At 42.6% G+C, this 21903-nt stretch overlaps 1 protein-coding gene across 1 annotated transcript in view; it reads right to left on the minus strand.

Moving 5' to 3' along the window:
• Nucleotides 1–21903, minus strand: part of LOC135939659 (titin-like) — a 129067-nt gene that overhangs the window by 73882 nt on the left and 33282 nt on the right. Inside the window, exons 38-64 of the mRNA XM_065484147.1 lie at nt 10527–10796; nt 9776–10419; nt 9474–9697; nt 9027–9306; nt 8780–8971; nt 8066–8301; nt 7781–8010; nt 7105–7650; nt 6649–6921; nt 6312–6528; nt 5769–6097; nt 5384–5641; nt 5136–5272; nt 4661–5075; nt 4345–4602; nt 4087–4230; nt 3630–4028; nt 3320–3574; nt 3040–3183; nt 2602–2985; nt 2031–2285; nt 1825–1968; nt 1619–1757; nt 1169–1565; nt 796–1054; nt 483–740; nt 22–417 (exon numbers count right to left, since the gene is read on the minus strand). Coding sequence (XP_065340219.1) covers nt 22–417; nt 483–740; nt 796–1054; nt 1169–1565; nt 1619–1757; nt 1825–1968; nt 2031–2285; nt 2602–2985; nt 3040–3183; nt 3320–3574; nt 3630–4028; nt 4087–4230; nt 4345–4602; nt 4661–5075; nt 5136–5272; nt 5384–5641; nt 5769–6097; nt 6312–6528; nt 6649–6921; nt 7105–7650; nt 7781–8010; nt 8066–8301; nt 8780–8971; nt 9027–9306; nt 9474–9697; nt 9776–10419; nt 10527–10796 — 7683 coding nt within the window. The remainder of the gene's footprint in view (nt 1–21; nt 418–482; nt 741–795; nt 1055–1168; nt 1566–1618; nt 1758–1824; nt 1969–2030; nt 2286–2601; nt 2986–3039; nt 3184–3319; nt 3575–3629; nt 4029–4086; nt 4231–4344; nt 4603–4660; nt 5076–5135; nt 5273–5383; nt 5642–5768; nt 6098–6311; nt 6529–6648; nt 6922–7104; nt 7651–7780; nt 8011–8065; nt 8302–8779; nt 8972–9026; nt 9307–9473; nt 9698–9775; nt 10420–10526; nt 10797–21903) is intronic.

A 21903-nucleotide genomic window follows, 5' to 3' on the forward strand; every position in this document is an offset into this window, starting at 1 on the left:
ATGCTATTTTTTTAATCTTACCAAGCTTAAGTTCAACACCGTTGACATACCACTCAAATTTGAGATTAGGATCCCCGACTGGTACGACTCTACACTCAAAGTGAGCATTCTGTCCCTCCCAAAGCTCGGAAGGTCCAGTAAGCACCTGCGTGAAGATCGGCTTTTCGAACACTTTATCGGCTTCCTCAGGTCTTGACTCGCGTCCCATTTCCAACTGAGCTATCTTTCGCATGCCATCAGGATGCTGGGTCTCGAGTTGGATGTCTGCCTGACTCTTAATACGCATGGATGCAGTGGTAACAGCTTCACCAATCGCATTTGTTGCTCGGCACATGTAAACACCGGCATCTTCGTCGCGGACGTGATCGATGTCAAGAGCGACGAATCCGAAATCATGAGTCTTTGTAATTCGTGAACCTTTAAAGATTTAATAATATCAATAGTATTTTTGTGAGCCAGAAGAGTGGCTGCAAAATTATTACCAGTTTCGATTGGTTGCTCGTTTCTGAACCATTCAACCTTCATGGTCGCATCATTCACAGGAATCAAACGGCACTCAAAGTGAGCAGTTTGGCCTTCGTTGATGGAGTCAATGTTAAGCAGCGGCGCAGTGAACACTGGCCGTTGGGTGGTGGCTGGGTCAGCGACCTCGGGTCTCTGGAACTGACCTTGTCCTTCAAGCTGCCTAATTTTTTCCAGGCCCTCTGGTCTGGCAGATTCCACAATAACGCCGCTTTTGCCTGTTACATTGCGGAAATTTAGTTTTTATCAGAGACAATAATTTTGATAGCTTACCAGACACTTGAATATTAATTTTCGTCGAGCAGTGTCCCAAAGCATTGACTGCTTTCACCGTGTACTCGCCACTATCCTCAGGCACAAGATGGGTCATATCAAGAGCAATGTAGCCGAAATCAAAGGTGATGTGGAATCGCGATGCCGACGGCAAAGGCTTTCCATTGTGATAGATTTCAATGCGGAGATTAGGATCATGAATCGGCTCAACTTGGCACTCAAGATGTGCTGTTTGTCCTTCAGCCAGTTGAGTTGTGCCCTTTGTAAAGAAAAATTAAATAAAAAATTGATGCCTCACAGATGCATTAAAAATAAAACTTTTTGCTATAAGAATGTTTATTTTTTGCCTCTGGAAAATTCCAAAATTACTCACATGTAACTCAGTAACAAATCTTGGTGGAATAGCCTCCGGCTCCTCCAACTCAAGACGGCCCTGGCGTCCTTGAGCCTCCAGTGCCTGAATCTTGGCCAGACCTTCTGGATGCTGAGAGTCGAGATAAATGCTCCTGCGTGCCAAGCACGTGATGGAGCTTGTATTGACTGCCTCGCCCTGCATATTAGAGGCTTTGCACATGTAAGTGCCAGAGTCCTCGTGATACGTGTCCAAGATGTCAAGGGCAACGTATCCAAAGTCGTGAGTGGTGCGGAATCGATGGCCAGTTTTGATCGCAATGCCATTCACGAACCACTCGATGCGCAGGTTTGGATCGTTGATGGGCTCGACGCGGCATTCCAAGTGCGAGTGTTCGCCTTCCTTCACGTTTTGCAAGCTAAATTTTTAAGTTTTATAACACGTCCAACTTGTTTCCTCTGATTTTCAAACCTATTAAGAGGAGTGATGAAAACAGGCTTTTGTGGCACAGCTTCAACTTCCTCTTTTTGTGGTCTGGCGTACGATTCCAGCGTCCTGATCTTCTTGAGCCTGTCCTCGTCAAGTGTGTCAAGCTGCAGTCCAGCTTCAGCTACAAATTATTTATACAAAATTATCGTTTAATTTAATTGTTAAATATTTATTGTCTTTAAACTCACCCTTGACCTTAATAGAGCAGGTGGTAATAGCTTCGCCGATAGCATTTCGTGCCTTGCACATGTAGGTGCCCGAGTCCTCAGGATAAGCGTACAAAATATCCAGCGCAACGAATCCGAAATCATAAGTGGTCTTGAAGCGATGTCCTAGTTGTAAAAAAAATTTTTTTTGGAATAAGACCTAGTAAGAGCGTCACACGGATGCTTACCCTGAGGAATGGGACGGCCATTGCAGTACCACTCAACTCGCATGGTCGGATCGTTGACTGGAGTCAGCGTAGCTTCCAGATGAGCGGTTTGTCCCTCGGTCAGATTATCAAGGTTTCTCAGCGGGCGACCGAACTGTGGCTTCTCGAGGACGGCACTGTCTTCCTCCTCCCTCGTGTGTCTGCGATCACCCTCCAGGTAAAGGATTTTCTGCAGAGCTCCCTCATGCTGCGTTTCGTAGCTAATCGATTCTCTCGCTGAAATTAAAAACGAAATTTTGCATTAAATATTGAATAACTTTTAGATTTTTTTCGAATATTTATGTATTTAAAGCTTAAGGAGTAACATGTCAATGGATTTACGTTGAAATATTAGTGAGTGAAGCTCCTGTGACGTTAGGCAACCTGCTGCAAACTCATTTGAGTCATTTACGCTAGCCGCTTCGCAGGTGGCCTATCAACTAGGCTCTACACACACAATTTCTCTCACACATTTACAATCGAAAAATTATTTAAAAATAATCTTCGCACCATTAATTCTAAACAATGATATATTAAGAATTTTAAATCTTACATTTGACTGTGATTTTGATGCTGGAGCTAGCTTTGCCAATGCGGTTAGTAGCGATGCAAAGATATTCTCCTTCGTCTTCAGCGTAAACGGTCAAAATATCAAGGGCTGAGAAGCCGAAGTCGTAAGTTGTACGGAAACGATGTCCAGTAATCAGTGGCTGGCCGTTGTGGTACCACTCGACCTTCAGGTTCGGGTCAGGATAAGGCTCGATTCTGCATTCAAAGTGAGTGCTCTGTCCTTCGTTCAGCTGAGTTGGTCCGTTCAGCTTGGTTACGAATTTTGGTGCTTGTGTAATGATTTTCTCAATGTCCTCAGACCTTGTCAGCTTGGAGGAATCTTCTTCATATTGCATGGACTCAATTTCCTGAATGATGGATTCCTTAGCTGTTGAATTATTTTGATGAAAAAGTGTCAAAATTGTCTATTTTTGTATCTTACAGAGGCAGACAAGTTGCGATGATGTCACAGCCTGTCCAAGATCATTTACTGCCCTGCACGTGTAAGTACCTGAGTCTTCAGGGTACACGTACTTCATGTTCAAAGCCACGTATCCAAAGTCGTGCATTGTAGTCACGCGGGTCGCTGTAATTTAATTTGTCACATTAAAAATTTTCACGAGTTCGCTATCAGAGGGTCTGTCGTCAATTTCGAACGAGAAGAACCGAATAAAAAAATTAATTCCTAATTATTTATATTAGTTTTATAATGCATCACTTACAAGCTTGAATAGGAACACCATTTCGAAGCCATTCGACCCTGAGTTTCGGATCACCGACTGGAATCAGTCTGGCCTCGAAGTGTGCAGCCTGGTTCTCAGCAACCTTGAGGTCTCTCACGGGCTGGGTGAACACTGGTGCCTGATTGACGTTCTCCTCAGGTGCTGGCGTGGGCGCGGACTTGTTGTAGCCCTCGAGATAATTGATCTTCGTCATGGCAGACTCGTGCTGAGTTTCCAAGTAAATTGACTTTTTCGCTGCAAATTTACAAAAATCAGAGAATGTGCAATAAATGCTGTTTCATACTCATACATTGGACTCCAAGGGTGGCCGAGGTGATTGCCTGACCTATCGCGTTGCTGGCTCTGCAGGTGTAGGTGCCAGAATCTTCAGGGTAGGCGTACATGATGTCCAAAGCGACGAAACCAAATGCGTTGGTCTCGGTGAACCTGGAGCCCGTTTTCAGAGGCACGTTGTTGTGGAACCACTCGACCTTCATGGTCGGGTCAGAGACGGGAATTAGGCGGCACTCAAAGTGAGCGCGCTGGCCTTCCTTGATCACAATGTTCTTGATGGAAGACGTGAACACAGGCGCCTGAGTGGTTGACTCCTCTGCGTATTCGCTGCGGTAGCGGTTGCTGCGGTCCTCCAGGTATTGCAGAGTCTCCATGTTGGCCTGATTTTGAGTCGTGGTGATGATTTGGGTCGAACCTAACAATGCAAATTTTTGCTTGGTTTATTCTGCGTGCAAATAATGTCGGTTACATACCTGTAACTCGAAGGTTGCAATTGGTCTCATCAGCTCCCAGCATATTGACAGCGCGACAGGTGTAAAGGCCAGAATCCTCAGCAATCAAATCAATGATATCCAAAGCGACGTATCCGAAATCATGAATGGGACGGAAACGATGACCTTTTCAAATGAGACAAAAATTTAAAAAATTAATCTCAATATTTATGATATTGGTAACAAATCAAAGCATTTTGCAAGTCATGCGTCGTCGGAATAAAAATTTAATTTACGTACCAACAGTGATTGGCCGACCATTCTTGTACCACTCGACTTTCAGATTTGTGTCAGTAACTGGCTCGAGTTTGCACTCAAAGTGGCAGTGCTGACCCTCACGCATGTTGTCAAAGCTCTTTGGCTTGGTGACAAATCGAGGTTTGATGTACACTGACTCCTCCATAACCTCTTGTTTGCGGTACCGAGATGAATCCTCCAAGTACTGCATCTTTTCCAGGCCGGACTGGTTCTGACTGTCCAGGATCAAATCGCGCTTGGCTGCAGAAAAGTGGACAGTTAATAATTTGTAAACAAAATCTTACTGAAATTCACTCACCAACAATTTTAACGGAGCACGACGTGACCGCTTCACCAATCAAGTTGTAAGCTTGGCAGCTGTAAACGCCAGAGTCCTCAGGGTAGACGCTCAATAGGTCGAGCGCGACGTAGTCGAAGTCGTGAGCTGGACGGAAGCGGTGTCCGGTTTTGATAGGCCTGCCATTGACAAACCACTCGACCCTCATCGAGGGGTCATTGACAGGCTGCAGCCGGCACTCGAGGTGCACGTTGGTTCCTTCGATCAGCTCTGCGTTATGCAGCGGCTTCGTGAACACGGGCACTTGCTGCACCTGCACTTCTTCCGCGCCGCGAGAGAACTGACTGGTGCGAGCAGCGTGATCTTCCAGAAGATAGATCTGCTGCAGAGCAGCTTCATTCATTGTGTCCTTGTCCACGCCTTCGCGGCTCAGAATCTGTTGAATTTTAATGTTTGTATTTTCTCTAAAGATGTTTAAAATTTTTATAACACTCACCCTGACACAAGAAGAAGTGTGAGCTTCGCCGAGATTGTTAACGGCGCGAACAGTGTACTCGCCAGAGTCAAATGTTGTGCAGTGAATAATGTCCAGAGCGACGTATCCAAAATCGTAATAGGTTTTGAATCGAGAACCTGTAGATTTTTTAAAAATTAATCAAAAATATTTCACATTTTAAGTTTACCAAATTTTGAAACATAGATATAGTAGGCAAATTTTTTTATAATTGCAGTCGTTAAACTCACCAACAGTAATAGCCTTTCCATTAAAGTACCACTCGACCCTCATGGTTGGGTCTCCCATAGGTTCCAGCCTGCATTCGAGGTGAATGTTCTTTCCCTCGGGCATGGGCTGAGGGTCGGTCAGTGGCTGCGTGAAAACGGGCTTGGAGCGAGAATACTCCTCAATGTTGTAGTGAGGCTCTTGGAACTTTGACTCCTCCAGATGACGAGTTTTCTCTACAGTCATGCGGTGCATCGTTGACGTGTCAATGCTGGAGCGAGCTGTAAATCGTTCAAGAGAATTTGTTACTCAAGATATATTTTTATGAATAAAATCATTAACACGCATCAAAATTGCCATTCATTATAAAAATATTTTTTGTAATTAAAATAAATATCCGAGACTTACTTTCCACCTCCATGGTTGTCGCAAGTTGGGCCTCTCCGAGTGCGTTGCGAATCACCACGGTGTACGTTCCTGCGTCTTCGGCGCGCACCGCGACAATGTCGATGGCGATGTAGCCAAAGTCGTGGTAGGTCTGCACTCGGCTGGCGCTCATGATCACCTGGCTATTGTGGTACCACTCGACTTGCATTGTAGTGTCGTTCAGCGGCTCGACACGAACCTCAAAGTGGGCTCGCTGGCCCTCAACGATCTTATTGGTGCCCTTCAGTTGGCCGAGGAAGCGTGGCTTCTGCAAGGCAGTCACTTCCTCTTGAGTTTGGCGAACGTTGCGGCTGAAATTCGGAAATGAAAATTGTTTAGCTAATTCTGACAGCACATTCAATAATTACATATAACAGAAGAAATATATTTTTTTCAATTCATTCGATTTACAAAACCTAAAATTATTTAAATGTGTAGTTTAATATGAATAAAAATGTTTCAGTTCATACAATCTTTTTATGATTTATTGTTTTATGGATTGTCAATTGATAGAAAAAAGTTCACCTTGAATCCTCAAGATACTGGATTTTCTCAAGTCCGTCAGGGTGCTGAGTTTCGAACTGAACGTCATTCTTGGTAATCACGGTCATAGGGGCGCTGGTTTCAGCTTGTCCCGCGGAGTTAACGGCGCGGCAGGTGTAGATGCCCACGTCGTGAATGGTTACGTACTTGATGGTCAGGGCGACGTAACCAAAGTTAAAGAAGCTGGTAATCCTTGAGCCTGCAAGAAAAGTCGAGAGTTATTAAAATTAAAATACCTTTTATTGTAACTCCAAAAATATTTATGGAAGGTACGCATTAAAAATGTACTACATTAAATTAAATATAAAATTGCACTTACTCGCTTCAACTGGCTTGCCGTCCTTGTACCATTCGACCCTCATTGAGGAGTCTCCAACAGGCTCAAGACGGGCCTCAAAATGGGCAAAACCACCCTCGCGGATGTTCTTCTGCTCCTTGATGCCGGTTTTAAACGTGGGAGCGTCCACAGACTCCTCAGCTTCGATGGAGTACTTGGCGTACTGCTGCTGTTGGTACGCTTCAAGCTCACTGATTTTCTCAATGTAGCGCTGCTGCTCTGGAATGCCCAGATCAGCAGTCACGCTGCCACGAGCTGAAATTTTTAATAAGAGCGTACAGATTAAAATTGCCCAGGAAAAAATTTAAGAAACAGTTTTAGAGTTATCTATGATAATCTGCAGAAAATTTCATTTGCATGACCAAAGTAGCGTATTTTTGGTTATGAATTTTTTCAAGATAGATGAAAAAGGAATATTTAATAGACAAAGATAATTACAAATGACTCTGAGGGAAGAGTTGCTGACGGCTTCTCCAAGCGCGTTGTAAGCCCGAACGGTGTACGTTCCTGCGTCTTCAGCCCTCAGATGCATGATGTTGAGCGACACGTAGCCAAAGTTAAAAATAGTGGTGATCCTGGAGCTGGCAGTGATTGCCCTGCCGTCCTTGTACCACTCGAGCCGCATGGTGGGGTCGCTGACCGGCGTCAGCTGGGCTTCAAAGTGAGCGTTGCGGCCCTCGGCGATGTCGCCCAGGTCGTGCAGCGGCTTGACAAAATTGGGCCGCTGGTGCACGCTCTCGTCGATGCTCTCGGAGCGCTGGTACTTGGAGTAGTCCTCCAGCTGCTGGATGTACTGCAGGCTGTCGGGATACTGGCTCTGCTGCTCGACCGTCGCCTTCGCGGTAACCGAGAGCAGGGCCTGCGACTGAGCCACTCCAGTGGCGCTGGTGACGCGGCATACGTACTCGCCGCTGTCTTCGTAGATGATAGACATCAGCTCCAGCGAGATGTACCCAAAGCGGAACGAGGTGTTCGCTCTGGAGCCTAAAGAATGAAATTTTTTTTAGATTAAATTTGATTTAAAAGATCCATAATTTCATAGCCATTTAGCTTCTTTGGTTAAATTAATTTAACCTTCTTTGAGTAACTATTTTTCCAAATTCTCAGCACTTACTTGCAGGCAGAGGCTTTCCGTTGACGTACCACTCAACAGTGAGAGTGGGGTCATTGTTGGGCTCGACCCTGGCCTCGAACTTGATCCTTCCGCCTTCGCTTTGGGCGATGTCCTGCAATGGCACAACGAATTGAGGTGGAGGATACTGTCTTTCAGGCTCAGGCTGCGGGGTGTGTGGCTTGGCACGCTCCACTGGCTTGAGGAAGATCACCTCAGGCGAAGGAGCGATTCTAAAATTGATAATAATTAGAGGCTTCAACTTCCTCCTTGAATCACTTGGCATACTCAGGTTCGATGACCTTGGTAGGCCTGGGAAGATTAAGGCGTCTGGGCTCTGGGGTGGAACCCTTTGGAGTCTCAACAAATAGACGGGCGCGCGTGGCAGTGGAGCCGGCAATGTTCTGCGCGGTGCACTGGTACCAAGCCGCATCCGTAATTTTAGCACAGCCGATGTCGAGGGTAGAAGCGCCACCCTCGGTGGAAATTATCAGTTCGGGTCCAGAGGAAATCGGAACACCATCCTAAAAGAATTAGTTTATTAAAGTCAACAAATAACAAAAAATACAAATGATATTATAACTTATACCTTCCCTTCTAGAATTTTATCGTGATATAAAGAGCAGAAATATACTTATAAAAATATCTCAATAAGAAAGCATGGAATTTTTAATTGGTTGAATTATTATTAAAGGGAGCGAGTTTTGTCACAATGGAGACTATGGAGATATTTTCAAGATAGGAATGCAGTTGGTCGTTTTAAACAACCTTTGATACAGAATTCTAATAATGTGGTATACATTTTGTTTTGAAGCTGATTGTGAGGACTGCTGATGAGGCCCGCAAAACCAAAACAGCGAGTATGACAGTATGACAATAATTTCTTTGGAATTGATTTGTTTTAAACCACCCATTATTTTTTTGCCAATGAAAGTAGCCATTGTGAAATTCAATTAACAAAAATCTAATTATTCTGATTCTGTTATAATTTTTCTATCACACCTTTTGCCAAGTAATGCGTGGGATGGGGGTTCCAACAGCCCTGGCGGTGAGGATAACAGGCTCGCCCTGCTTCACGGTGACGGTGGTGAAGCGCTCGACGAACTTTGGAGCAACAACCTGTTCTTTCTCAACCACATTCAGCTGGCATTCGAAACTCGTCTCGCCAGACTTGTTGCGGGCAACGCAGGCGATCTGCAAATCCGCCGTAGGGATTTAGGTGATATTAGAAAAATGTATTCGTTCTCACCGTTCCTGCGTCGGTGCGGTGGACATTGGTGATCATCAGTGCGTGGTTGCCAGACTCGTTGACGAGCACCTTGTGGGTGGTGTCGTCGCTGATCGGCCTGCCGTTCAGGTACCACGTTACCTCGGGGTAGGGCCTGCCGGTGACCCTGCAGTCAAAGCGGGTCATCTTGCCCTCGGTGACCTCGCGGTCAGTGCAGACGCGAAGGAAGTTTGGCGCCAAACTCTTGCTGCTGTCCTCCGTGCTCTCCTGCACGATTTGCTGGCTCTGCACCTGCTGCGTGCTGTTGGTTTGGAATTAATTTAAAAATTGGAATTAAATAATAATTCAACTATTAAAATATTGTTTTTTTTTCAATCAGATCAAGTGCCGGAAAGGTATATAATTTTTTTTCTGTATGTATAGCTTTCAGAAAATTTGTCTGATTTTTTTGCTAGTTTAAAATCGCACCTCTCAATGTGGGTTTTAAGGTGCTCGTCGTAAACTCCAGAGGACTCGACGGCCAGATAAGCGGAAGAAACAATACAGCCTTGTGGATTCTCAGCAAGGAGGGTGTAGTGTCCATTATCCTCTGCCTTGACTTTCTTGATTTGCAGTGTTGCATTCTGGTTTGTGTAGGTGCTCTCATATTTGTCGTTGATCTGAATGCGTACACCGTTCTTGAACCAAGATAGCTAAAGAAAATATCAATTAATTATCTAGCTCAAGACTAAATTCGACAACACTGTCATGACCAAAAAAATCATGCTCACCCTGGGCGGAGGGTTGGCGGACACTTTAACTGCGAAAGTGGCGTCGGATCCCTCGAGCAGCTTCGAGTTGCGCGCCTTCTGCGCGATCTGAGGTGGCGCAATAGGGCCCTGTGCGGCGGCCTGCGACACCTCAGCGTCTGCCTCTCCGGCCTCTCGACGCGTCAGCGACTGGCGGTACTCTTTCTCTCGCAGCAGTCTGTACTCAAAAGTATCCACCTTAAAGTCCTCCGCGATCGACGTGCTGACGTGACCGTTTGTGCCGTTCGAGTACGTCGTCCTGCCGAGCGAGGAGCTTTTCTGGTACGAAGAAGTCTCTTGGGTTCCAGTCACCTGCTGGGTGGTTTCGAAGGTCTGTGCATATTCCTTGCGGTAACCACCCTGGATCACAGTCGAGGATTGCTGCTGCTGTTGCAGCTGAATCTGTTGTTGTTGAATTTGTTGTTGCTGCTGCTGCTGCTGGTGCAGCGTCCGCATGCCGGCGTTGCCCTGGCCTTCGGGCTGGATGCGGATCGAGCAGATGGCCTCTCCGTACTGGTTGGTCGCTGTGCACGTATACTCGCCCTCGTCGCCGGGACCGATCTGCACGATTACCAGCGACACGTCGCCTTTGACATCGTCGTAGTGCATTTTATATTTTGCCGATTCTGTGGGACGAGCAATAAAAAATATTAAATTCTCACATCCACATCATTTCTTGCTGAGACCTATTTGATAATTTATAATAAGTTAAAATTTGGGAGAACGACCTTACCGTTAATGGTTACACCCTGCTTTGTCCACGAGACGGTCGGCTTTGGGTTGCCACGCACGCGTCCTTCGAAAGTCGCATTGCCATCCTGTGCAAATCTGGCATTGCGGAAAATCTGTTCGAAGACGGGTGGCGCGGCATCCCCCGGGCGGCCGAAAGTGGGCGTTGGGGCGAAAGTCGGCGTCGGTGCAAATGTCGGCGTCGGCGCGTAGCCAGGGGTCGGTGTCGGCGCGAATGCAACTGGCGTCGACTGCTGGTAGACTACACCTTGCACTGCAAACACAACATCAAAATATTCAGTACGCTGCCAACGTTTTAAGTGTGTTTCATGTTCAAGCAAATTAGCTTCAAGACTTTTTTTCAAAGGAGGTTGTAAGATCGTTAATTATCAAAGCTTTTCGATCTTATTTATTAAAGCCACAGGGATTTCAAGAGGGGTTTCTTTGCAAATGTGTCTGAAAATTACTGTGCCAGATTTATTTTACTTTTCTGCACCCAGGAATGAGAAAATCGAGTCCTGTCTGACCTCTGTATAACGTTAAGCCAACTTAAAAGGATCAGAGCTAGTTGAAAGCATGACTTTCCAGCAAACTGCGCAAATTCAACCACTCTGTGTAAGGTGCCAAAAGCCTTCTGACAATTTAATGGGTGACAGCTGGATAGTTAAGCTGAAAATATAACGAGCCCACACGCAATATTTGAATTTGTCATTAAAATTGCAAATTATTAACTATGTATTTCAATAGTTAAATATTTTATTCAAGTTTTTCCATGATACATTTATTTTAATTTTAGCATTTCCCAGCTTGGCCCATGGTTTAAAATAACAATTTTTAAATTGCGCAGGCAAGAACAAAGTTCTTCTGACTATCATTTATATATTTTTGGTGTGCCTCCGGAAAACACTGGATTTTTTAGGGAACATAGTGCTGGCATTTGGGTCATCTCGCGGCACGTTATTTTCGTCCCAAGACTCAGTCAGTCAGTCAAGCACTTACGCGCCTGGCGAGCGCGCCTAATCTATGCGCGTCCGAAAATTCATTATCAAGCTTATCGGCGCCGAAAGCGCATTATCTACGAAAAAATTGAAAAACACAAGGGCCCGCGCTGGTTCTTGTCTCGAAGAAAAGCATGCATTAGTCTCAAGAGCGAGTCACGAAAATGCATCTGGATATATGTGCATTAAGAAACGCCGCTGCTTGTGCAGACACATCCCTACTCGGGCGTGTCGCGCTTTCAGAGTAGGCGCCAACCTTGCCAAGGTTAAAAAGGCGCTAATTTGGCAATGATGAGTTGCAGGAAAATGCTAGGTATTGATTTTAAACTCAATCGCAAAAAGGTTGTTACCCTGCCCAATTTATAATGAAAAATAAACTCACCAAAGACCATAGTTTATTTAGTTTTGCTATTCATTTTTTAACTATTTCATCTAAAAATCTTTTGGTTTTATTTTTTTAATTATCACTATGATATATTCAATTAAGTCATGAACCCCTTTGACGATTCGCCCCCACCCTCCCTTTGCCAGAGGCTCAAGAATCCTCCTCCTCTTTTCAACAATGATAAATTACTGGCGTCACTCTCGAAACCAATTCAGTTTGTTTAAAAAGCTCGACATTCCAGCGGATTCGCCAGCAATTTTTCACCGTAGCCCACGTTCATATAAACATTTTGCTGTCGATCGGCCTAGCAAAAGCAATTAAATTTTTGGCGTCGGACGGCGGCGAAATTGTGCTGCGCACGGGTCGCGGCAATGCAGGAAATGCACGCGCGGCTCTTGAGCGGCAGTGCGCCTAAATTGGAGCCACGAAACGTGATCACACAAATAAGTCCGAGAATAGTTTTTCTAGACACTCACTCGGCGGTGCAGGCGGCCTTTCGAGTCTTTTTGTCCGAGCGACGAGACAGCGCATGCCCAGCACAGGGCAAATTCAAAAGTGTGGCGAAATAAATTGGAAACGCCATTGACCGCGACTTCAAACGTCCATCGCCAAAGCTCGGAGATGATAAACAAACAAGCCCACGCTCCGAAATCAGCAAAAATCAATTTCTTGGACGTGAAATGTTCAAAAAATAGACAAAAGTTAGTCGTTATTAGAAAGTTTGGAGAGAATGCCTCAAACTTATTACAAGATGGGCAAATGAAAATTAGATTTGCAAATAGTCACAAAAAATTAAATGCATTTCTTTGGAAATCTCTTCACGTCCCACGGATGTTAAGGATAATGGTGCTGTGGGCTTTCAGCGAGTAATAAAGTTTTTTATTTCTCATTTCTTATGCAGATACACCTTCCTCCGCGCAATTTGGCCTATAAGGGACTGGAAACATTAGCGAAATGTATTCAAATGTAATTCGAGTATGAATGAATCAAGCTGGCTAAAGTGACTTTAACTTAAAAAGGAATGGGCTTGGCTCAAAACTAAAATGACTTTTAATTGGTTTTCGACTCGCGTGTCATATTTTACTGCGGTTCGGTTTTTCACCAATTATCTCTCTTAAAGATAAAATTGTTTTTCGCTAAGTTAAATCATATGGATCAAACAACTGATTATTTGAAAAATTCTTCATCGCTGCATTTATCTCTTAGCTATTATTTGCGTGGTTAATCTTGCTCCAATAATTTATAAACAAACTCATTGATAGCAATTCTAAAAAAAGAAGGTAAAACGTGAATAATTTTGAGTGCAAAAATGGAGTTAAAATGTGAGCTGCGTCATGAGCAGTTGGTGAATTCATTGCTCTCCCCCTTTGAATCAGTCTCGTGTCATGAGACATGAAGATTTTTTCTGCGGTCGTGAATTTCTCGCAAAGCCCGATGCCCTTACGCAACGCCACTCAAATGAATCAACACCCCTCTTTGTTCCTTTCACGCTTTTGCCAAGAGTGAAACATTGAACGTAAATATCACACCAAGGCATTTACTTTTACCAAACGTACTCAACAAATTACTCGAAAGCATAAAAAATGATTGCACTCTCTGTTGTAAGTGAATAGATGAAAGAATAATTTTAAAAAAAGCTAAGAAAAAGTTTTGAGGCTTCCCTCGACTGCTGGAATTCTGGCTCGGTGTCAATTAGTGTCTCAGATTCCTTCAAAAATAAAAATAAACAAAGGTTGAATATTTCAGAGTGTTATTCATGTCGCATGAAGTAGCCGGTTGTTTCGAAACGGTTTCGCCGGCGCTTTGTCACGCCTGCTCTCTCCGCTAGCCAGGCAGGCCGACGAGTTTCTCGATTATAAAAATGAGAGTGCGTCTATTCGGGCCGAATTTGTCACGCGTCTGGCACCCCTTTCTTGCCCTGACTAAGCGCGAATTATGGAGCAGGCGTCGTGGACGACGCGCAGAGCGGCCGAGCCGAGGTGACGACGCTCCATGCGCGCTGTTTACCTTTGCCTAAATTTACCCCGTGACTAACCCAGCCTATATATTCGCCTCTCGCGTCCAAACGCAACAACTTTTCGGATGGATTCCAATTCCGCGAGACACTTTTGCAACTCTCGTCCCACACTCCCATCTTTCGTAATTCGCCAAGAATTCGGCTCTGATATGAATATAGGAGCGTCTCCTTGGGGGTGGTTTTCGCGTATGACGCAAAATCAAGATCTCTTTTGGTAATAAAAAAGCAGTAAAGTAGAAGAAGAAAACATAAATAAATTTAATTGAAATATATTCTATAGAAATAAATTCGAAGGAGTATTAACGTATTAAATGACTGTGTTAGGTTGTACATTTTTTTATCAAAAAACAAAATTAGAAAAAACTTCATTTATATTTTACTCTTCAAGTTTTCCTCTTGAGGGAAAATTCTTGAAAAAACGTTTCATAGTATAAAGAGAGCTATCGAATAGGATATTGATATTAAATTATTTTCTGATCAAAGGGATGATTTGAAATTATCTTCATTTATTAAAATCCATTTTTGAGGCAAAGCAAAGTTACATTCTGAGAGTAAATATAGTTATTTAAAAATAAAATAAGAGTTAAATGACTATTTGAACTCTGGATGTGGTGTTTGAGTCAAAATTACTAATTTACGAGAAGGTTAACACCCAATTAAAGAGAACAGAAGCTTTTGTTCAAATAAATTCGTGATTCTTATGTGGCGTTTGAAGCAGAAAATTGCGGGGCAAACATCATTGTGCAATTGCCAGACCGTATCTCACAATCGCAGCAATTAATGCGGCCGAAGTGTTTAAAAATTCTTCGAATGGCGTCTGATAATTAATTGGCAGCCGCGCGCCTTTTCATAAATCCAGCTACCGTGGAGAGATTTACACGGCGACGAGTTGCTGCTGGTGCACATACACGCCCGTTGGAAATAGAATAAGCCAGAAATAAGTGGAGAATTAGACGCGTTTTTAGGTTTCGTCTCGCGCGAGAGAGGAATGAACAGCAATTCTCGCTCGAGCTGCGCATTTCAGTGACGGCCCAAGCAGATTTTTTAAATTCTCTCACTTTTCCTCCCTGCATCTAATCAATTCAGAATTCTTTGCTTTGCAGGAACAGTCATAAAAATCAATGACTGTCGATTGAAATTCCCATTTTACAATTAATTTGAATCGTAAGCGGCAGGATAAAAATAAAGTTTGAGTCAGCTTTTCTTTGATTATATTTTTTTGAGAAAACTTTGCACGTCAGAAGTTGTATGCCCCTTTTGTCATACAAGTTTTGGACGCTCGCCAGCATCTGTTTGGCATTTTTGCTTCTAGATGCATTCCCTAATATTAGTTCACGTCTGCTCTGTGTTCATAAAATTTAGTGCCGATTCTTTAGTGACCAACAACCAGCAAACAAATTATAAATAAGATTACGTCAGAGGTTTTTTATCAGCTTCTCATTACGTCATCAATTAATTTCATAAAGGAAGGGAACATCTATGAGCACCATTAAAGACCACTTTAAATATGCCAAGTATCATTCACTAATTCGCTGAAATGGTTATCTTTCATTAATCTGAGTGAGACGAATGATAAAGCTCGAAATTTAGCTCTGCAAACAACAAGATATATAATGAATTTTGCTAGTAAAATACGGGATATTGGGTCAATCATCAAAATTAGGGCACAAAGTTCAAATGAGTGCGTTTTTATCAATAGTCCTTCAAAAATCACTACTTGGTAATTAATATAATCCTTTTTATCTTAACGCGTGACCTGAATTACCATTGCAGAATTATCTAATTCTATACATACTCTCACTCTGGGGAGTCGTCTAAACTCTTTTTCCTCGTCGTTGTATTGCATACGTTCACAGGCTATCTCTCTGTTTTATTCACCAGCTTATATCTCGCAAATCATCAAATCTTTGACATGTTTGTCTTGTCCTATAACAATAAGCTTGATTTTGAGTGTAAAGTTTTGCCGCTAAATGACAGAAAAGAGCAAACATCATGTCTTCCATAATCTCACCTATCTAATCGTGCAAACTCTTTGGATTTTTACCACAAATCTAAGGCCACTGATAAAATCAGCACCATTTTTGTTCCATGCCGATTCAAATGAACCGGTTATTTGTTTTCAGATGAAAGGGATAATACATTATGGTGGTTCAGACCAGATTTTAATTTTGCCAGTGACACATCTGACTTACAAAAGGCGAAAGTAGGACCCTTTCTAAATATTTTTTTATTCCGTCTCAGATGCGACTGAGAGCGAAATCTGCACGGACCATTTCAGTGAAATGGTTTTCTCTTCTTTCTTCATTTGATTTCAAGATGATTGTTGTCGGCGGAGCGAAAATAATGAATTCGGAGCACGTTGCCAAAAGAAAATTTCATCAGCTCTCGATCGGCGGCTCGAACAGCGCGTCGGTTTTTAAGACCTCGTCGGGCGGCTCGCTCTAAAAGCATCCGAAGTCAACCTTGGTCTATCCCAGCGCCAGAGTACAATCCATTTATTTATTTATTTACACTTATTTGGCTCAAATGCACGTACGACGTGTGAGTTTCTAATTACAAACAAGCGCGCTAATTGCCTGCCTTTTAAACCTTTTAAGACGAGGCTCTATTATCTAGATAGCTCGACCGGTTTTTAATTAATGATTTATGTCAATGGTCATTCAGATGATTCACTTTCGAACGAAATGTATATGTGGCTCTGATCGCGGGGTAAAACAATAAAATCTCGGCGTGACGTGCGTGCCAGCTCCAGCACCGAAGACGCAATTCCCTTTTCCTGCTAAAAATAGCCCTTCGCGCAGCCGACTTCCTTTGAACGAAATACTTAAAAACGAGCTTGCTTTGTCCACGGCTATATTTAACCCTCACGTTTTTTTTTGTCTGAAAAGCAATATTCGCTTTGTGTGCTGCTGATTTTTACGAGTCAACCTTCAAAATCAAGAAAAATGTTTATATTTTTATTTGTGCCAGCATTTCGACACATTTATTTTTACTCGTTGCTTACTCATCCGAGCTTTCCATCCACCAGCCGGCTGGACGCCCGGCATAATGCATAATTCATTAGTTCGAAATTTGGATTTTCTAATCCAAGCCGGACTGCAAGTGGTCCACGCTGGATAGCGAGGCGGAAAGAAAGCAGATGTGCATTGCTCCTGTTGTAATTTCTCCGAACTGAACGCGTACATAACACGGACATGCTAAATTGACAAAATGAGGTCGAGCCACCGCACTTTGTGCGCAACTGAGTTAATATATCCACGCCGCCACTCGAAAATCCAAAGAGAAAGAATCAAAGATGCTGCATCGCCGGCCAGCTGCTCCAACACATTCTTATGCCGCTGGCGAGGCCGTCATTATTGATTGCATAATGTTCATTTCTCCGTGGAAAGATTTTGCAGATGTAAACAAATGTCGTGGAAAGTGCAAATATTTTGCCAAATTGCATCCTTATTCGCAAAGAGAAAGATGAGATATTTAAAAAGAAACCAACTCTATGTCGTGCAATTCTCTCAATTTAAATTATTTGCTTAGTAAGAGAGAAAAAGAAATGATTTGGAGGGAGTTAGATTAAAATAGAATAATTTGGCTTTAGCTTAAATTCTTCGTCTTTGATTAAATTAAATACAAATAAACAGTAATTGAATTGAATCTATTCTCAAGTTGTTTTATTAGCATCTATAGAGCTTCTTTACTTCATCACTTCACCCCACGTTGAATTGAACTCAAAGGAAAACGATCGCATTTCGCCTTGTAAATCTTTCGATTTTGCGAGCTTGTGGCATGTAAATCCTTGCTCCGTAAACAGGAGAGGTATTTTATGGGACTAGATAAAAGCAAAGATAAAATATAAATTTTTGGCAAGACCATAAAATGAACGTCATGAGGCATGAAGCAGTTCCGTATATTAACACTAAAATAAATTTCATGACAGGATTCTTTAATTTGTTAAAATGCTCTTTCTTGAAAAAGGAAATTTTGAACGCATAGAGATTGTCCCTAGCCATAAAATTCTGCGTTAGTCAATTTACACAGAGGAAAGAAATATCTAAACGCCAATAGGAAAAATAAAAAAGTGCAGCTATAATGATGATGATCTCATTTTAAATTCATAACTTCGCCCACTCGGCCTAGAGTTTCTCCTTTAGCATCAGAAATCGCAGCATTTTGCACCAAATATAGGGCGGAGGCGCGCACAACAAACGCACTGGACCAAAATATGACTAAGACTGCTGTTTAAGGCGAGTGCAAGGCTCACTCTGCGATTGGCGGCGCCGCGTGCTCCTCTCGACTTTCTCTTACATAACCTGTTTGCGAGTGCGTTCGCGTTGTTCCTCGCCGTGGAGGCAACAAAATAATAACGAATCGAGCACACTCACACACTTTTCAGCTTTTTACCGCTTGTCTCGGCGCACATGTTCGCGGCCGCTCGAAATTCGGGCCCGGGAAGCGGGCCCCCGGCGGCAGATTTTGGCAAAAGGTCGGGCCCACCGCAAAGGAGTCACGGTGCCGGTTTGGCCGAATTCGCAGCCCTCGGCACTCGCGAATCACGCGTTTTGCGCCACCTGCACGCGGCTTTCCTCGCTTTTTTATTCCCTTTGAAAGGGTCGTTTCTTTCGCCTGGAGGAGTGTCGTGGACCGAATGCAATCGAATGGTGCTAATTGCGGTTAGAAAATAATTACCTCGTAAATTGCGAACGTGTCAGGTGTCAGTACCCTGATAATTAAAAATACATTGCAGGCATGGTTGGGCAAAAGTTTAGTTTATTTTCAGTGAATTTGGGTTAAAAGCATTTTTCCAAGTATGCTCATCTGTACCATTAATTAATGAGTCCCATGGTATACAACTTTAAGTTAAGTTTTTTACATTTATATTTTTCCTTAAATAATGAAAGAAAGGAATAAATTTAATATTTGTCAGTTTCTTGAATATAACAAATTTAAATTACGTAAAGATAATTAGAAGAGTTTAAAATCTTATTCGAATGCGTTTGCAAATTCTTTGAATTGCGTTACATAATCGTAAATGGATATAAGTTTAAGTACTTGAAATGCAAAAATATTTAAACGTAATTAATGGTCATATAACAGAGGCTCAAAAGAAGGAATACGAAAGCGAATTCACTCTTGGACTGCCTACCAGCAGATCCTGACCCGACCCAAGATTTTCCATTGCAATTTTTATGTGTCATTCGTCGCCTTTTGAATTCCAAGCAGAATAATATTCAGCTGCTTCATCCTCTCTCTATTCGTTTCTCATTTTAAACCTAATGCATTATCTCATTCAAATCCTTGTTACCTCCAATGGGCAGATTAAAAGTTTAATATTTCCACAAAAATGATTTCTGATTGATTAAATACGAATAAATAAAACCGCTATTGATATGAATCGATATCATGGTTAAAAAATTAGATTTAACTGGACTAAAAATTAAAAATCTACATTGACATTAAAAAAGCGAAAAAAATGAGCATATATTGCTACCGCCGGTAAATTAGCACCGTAAAAAGGGACGAACGAGGAAATAGTGTGTCCGACCTGTTCTCTGCTGCTGCTGGGTCACCACCTGACGGGTGACGTGCTGCTCGACCCTGCTGAACTGTTGCTGGGTGCTGCTGCTGGACACCTGCTGGATGGTCTTGCTGGTGCTGCTCTGTTGCTGCTGGACTTGGCGGTCCATGTTAGTTCCGTGTCAATTCCAATCAAGGGCGAACGAATAGTAGGTGATAATAATAATAATAATAAAAGAATTCACTGGGGGGCCGCGAAAATCGATCAATTTTCGCGACCAACTTCACACGGAAATAAAAAGGTCTGTTGGGCGAGCGGGCGAACGAGCGGGGGATCGGATTCGCACGCCCCGCGAGTCGCTTTGGTCGGTCGGCGGGGCTCCTTCCCAATTCTTTCTTGCTCTGGCTCTTCTCGCTTATCCCCTGGCCATGCCGCGCGCGAGCTTTTCGTGAGAGAGGCGGACGAAGAGTGGAGTAGTTGGAGCCAGCCGCACTCGCACTCGCTCGCCGCTCGGCCAGCCGGGAGGGGCAATGTTTTGGCTTGCGTCCGCCGCCGTCCTGCGGTGGGCGGCTGCCTCGTTGGGTGGGTGGGTGGGCGGGTGGGTGCTCTGCTCACCTCGCCGATTGCGGTTTGCGTGCGTCCGAATTGCAAACGGCAATATCGACAAATAATTGACCCTGTTGACGCGCTGGGATTGTGTAACAGAAAATTGGCAGTTAAAGCTGCACCCCCAATCGGCAGCAATCTGGTCTAAGCCCCAACATTTTTTTTATTAAATGCGGGAATTTTATCTGCCAAGATGAAAAAATGGCTATGAACTGCATCACTATGATTTTATTTAAACACAGGTAAACTTAAAAGATGTTAATTTTTATTGCTAATAGGTGACCTTTTTCATGATAATATAATTAAAATTATTAATTGACTGCAAAATATGTGTTATAATTTCATTTACACCTTTTTCAGGTACCAAAGAATTACAGTAAAAGGATACATTTTATTTTTTCATAAAAATTTATATAACTTGGTTTTTTGTGAAATTTTGTGCAAGATAATATAATGGGTAGCATGTGTTCAAAATCTCAAAATTTTGATGCATTATTTGAATTATTTAAATCAGTCACGTGGTTTTTAAAAAAGTACCTGCCTCTATAACTTTCATCTTAATTGGCTTCTCTTGTAACGCTCTAAACAATTAAATTTAATACATACATACTTAAACAAATATCAGGTAAGATAGAATTACGGATGAAAAACTGGATGGTAAAAAATGCATCCCAATATCATTCTATTCAGGTATTTTTTTCCGATAACCACAATTTCTTCAATCGTCCTAGTGCTTTGATTTCTTGCGTATTTTAATTTTACATTTTGAGCTTTTTCCAAGTCTTAACTTTTAAAAATACACAAGATATAAAAACTTGATTATATAACCAACCCCATCGTCTGCAGCCGCCAGTGAGCAGTATTTTCGGCCAACGAGCCTTTTCATTCAGGGTGGGGAAACCAGGGAACGTCAAACGTCCTGCAATTTCAGCTAAAAGACTGATCTCTGGCCAAATTTCCCTCTCTGCACAGCAAAAAGCACTTATGGTAAATTAAATTAGAATAGTGATTCAATTTGTTTCTTAGATCAAATTGGGTCAAACATTGCATTGTGAGAGCAAGTCTGTGTGTTACCAGAAATTGTGCAAAACCATTTTCTACTTGCGATTGAATTTTCATTACACTCCACATCGGCAAACACCGCACGTTGTTAATTAAGTCCTTTCAATCAATCATAGACTGTCAACAGCGTAACGAATGCACCGTCCCCTGCTTTTACACGCTGAAGTGCCAACAAACAACACCATATTTGTGTACAATTAACCGACATGCGTGCCATACACAGAAGAAATGAGTGTCATTGAGAAACTTGATTCAATGCTTTCGATCATTATTCAAATAGCTGCTTAACATTGAAGACGATTCTCACTTCTTGAAACCAAGCACGAGTAAATGACACTCATTATTTATTGTTTCTATATTTGAACTAACTGCAAAAACTCAAACAAGTTAAGGAGGATATTGCGTCGTTGACTTTGCCAAATTGCTCGCATAAATTTATCTTTCCAGAATGCAATGATTAAATAACGGCCTTAAAATTTTGCAATTTAAAAAGAATACATGGCTTCAGCATTTTTCCCGTGTCTTGGTTTCAGTTTTTTCTTTCCGACGGCGCGTGGCTTCTACTTTTAGCAAAATTAATCACGATTTCCATTTAGCAGACTGTGCTTGCTTGCCACTTGAAAGCATACAAACCTTGAGTCCCATTTTCTCGCAACCTGGATAAATTTCGGCCTTAACCCGATTTAAAATCACTACTTAAATAAAAGGACGCACATATTTTAAAAATCATAAATAAACAGAAAGTTCTAATTGTATCAGTTGACTTGCAGAAATTAACGATCAAAAGAAGTTTCTGAATGCTTT

Source organism: Cloeon dipterum, chromosome 3 (assembly GCF_949628265.1).
Source record: "Cloeon dipterum chromosome 3, ieCloDipt1.1, whole genome shotgun sequence".
NCBI classification, from domain to species: Eukaryota; Metazoa; Arthropoda; class Insecta; order Ephemeroptera; family Baetidae; genus Cloeon; species Cloeon dipterum.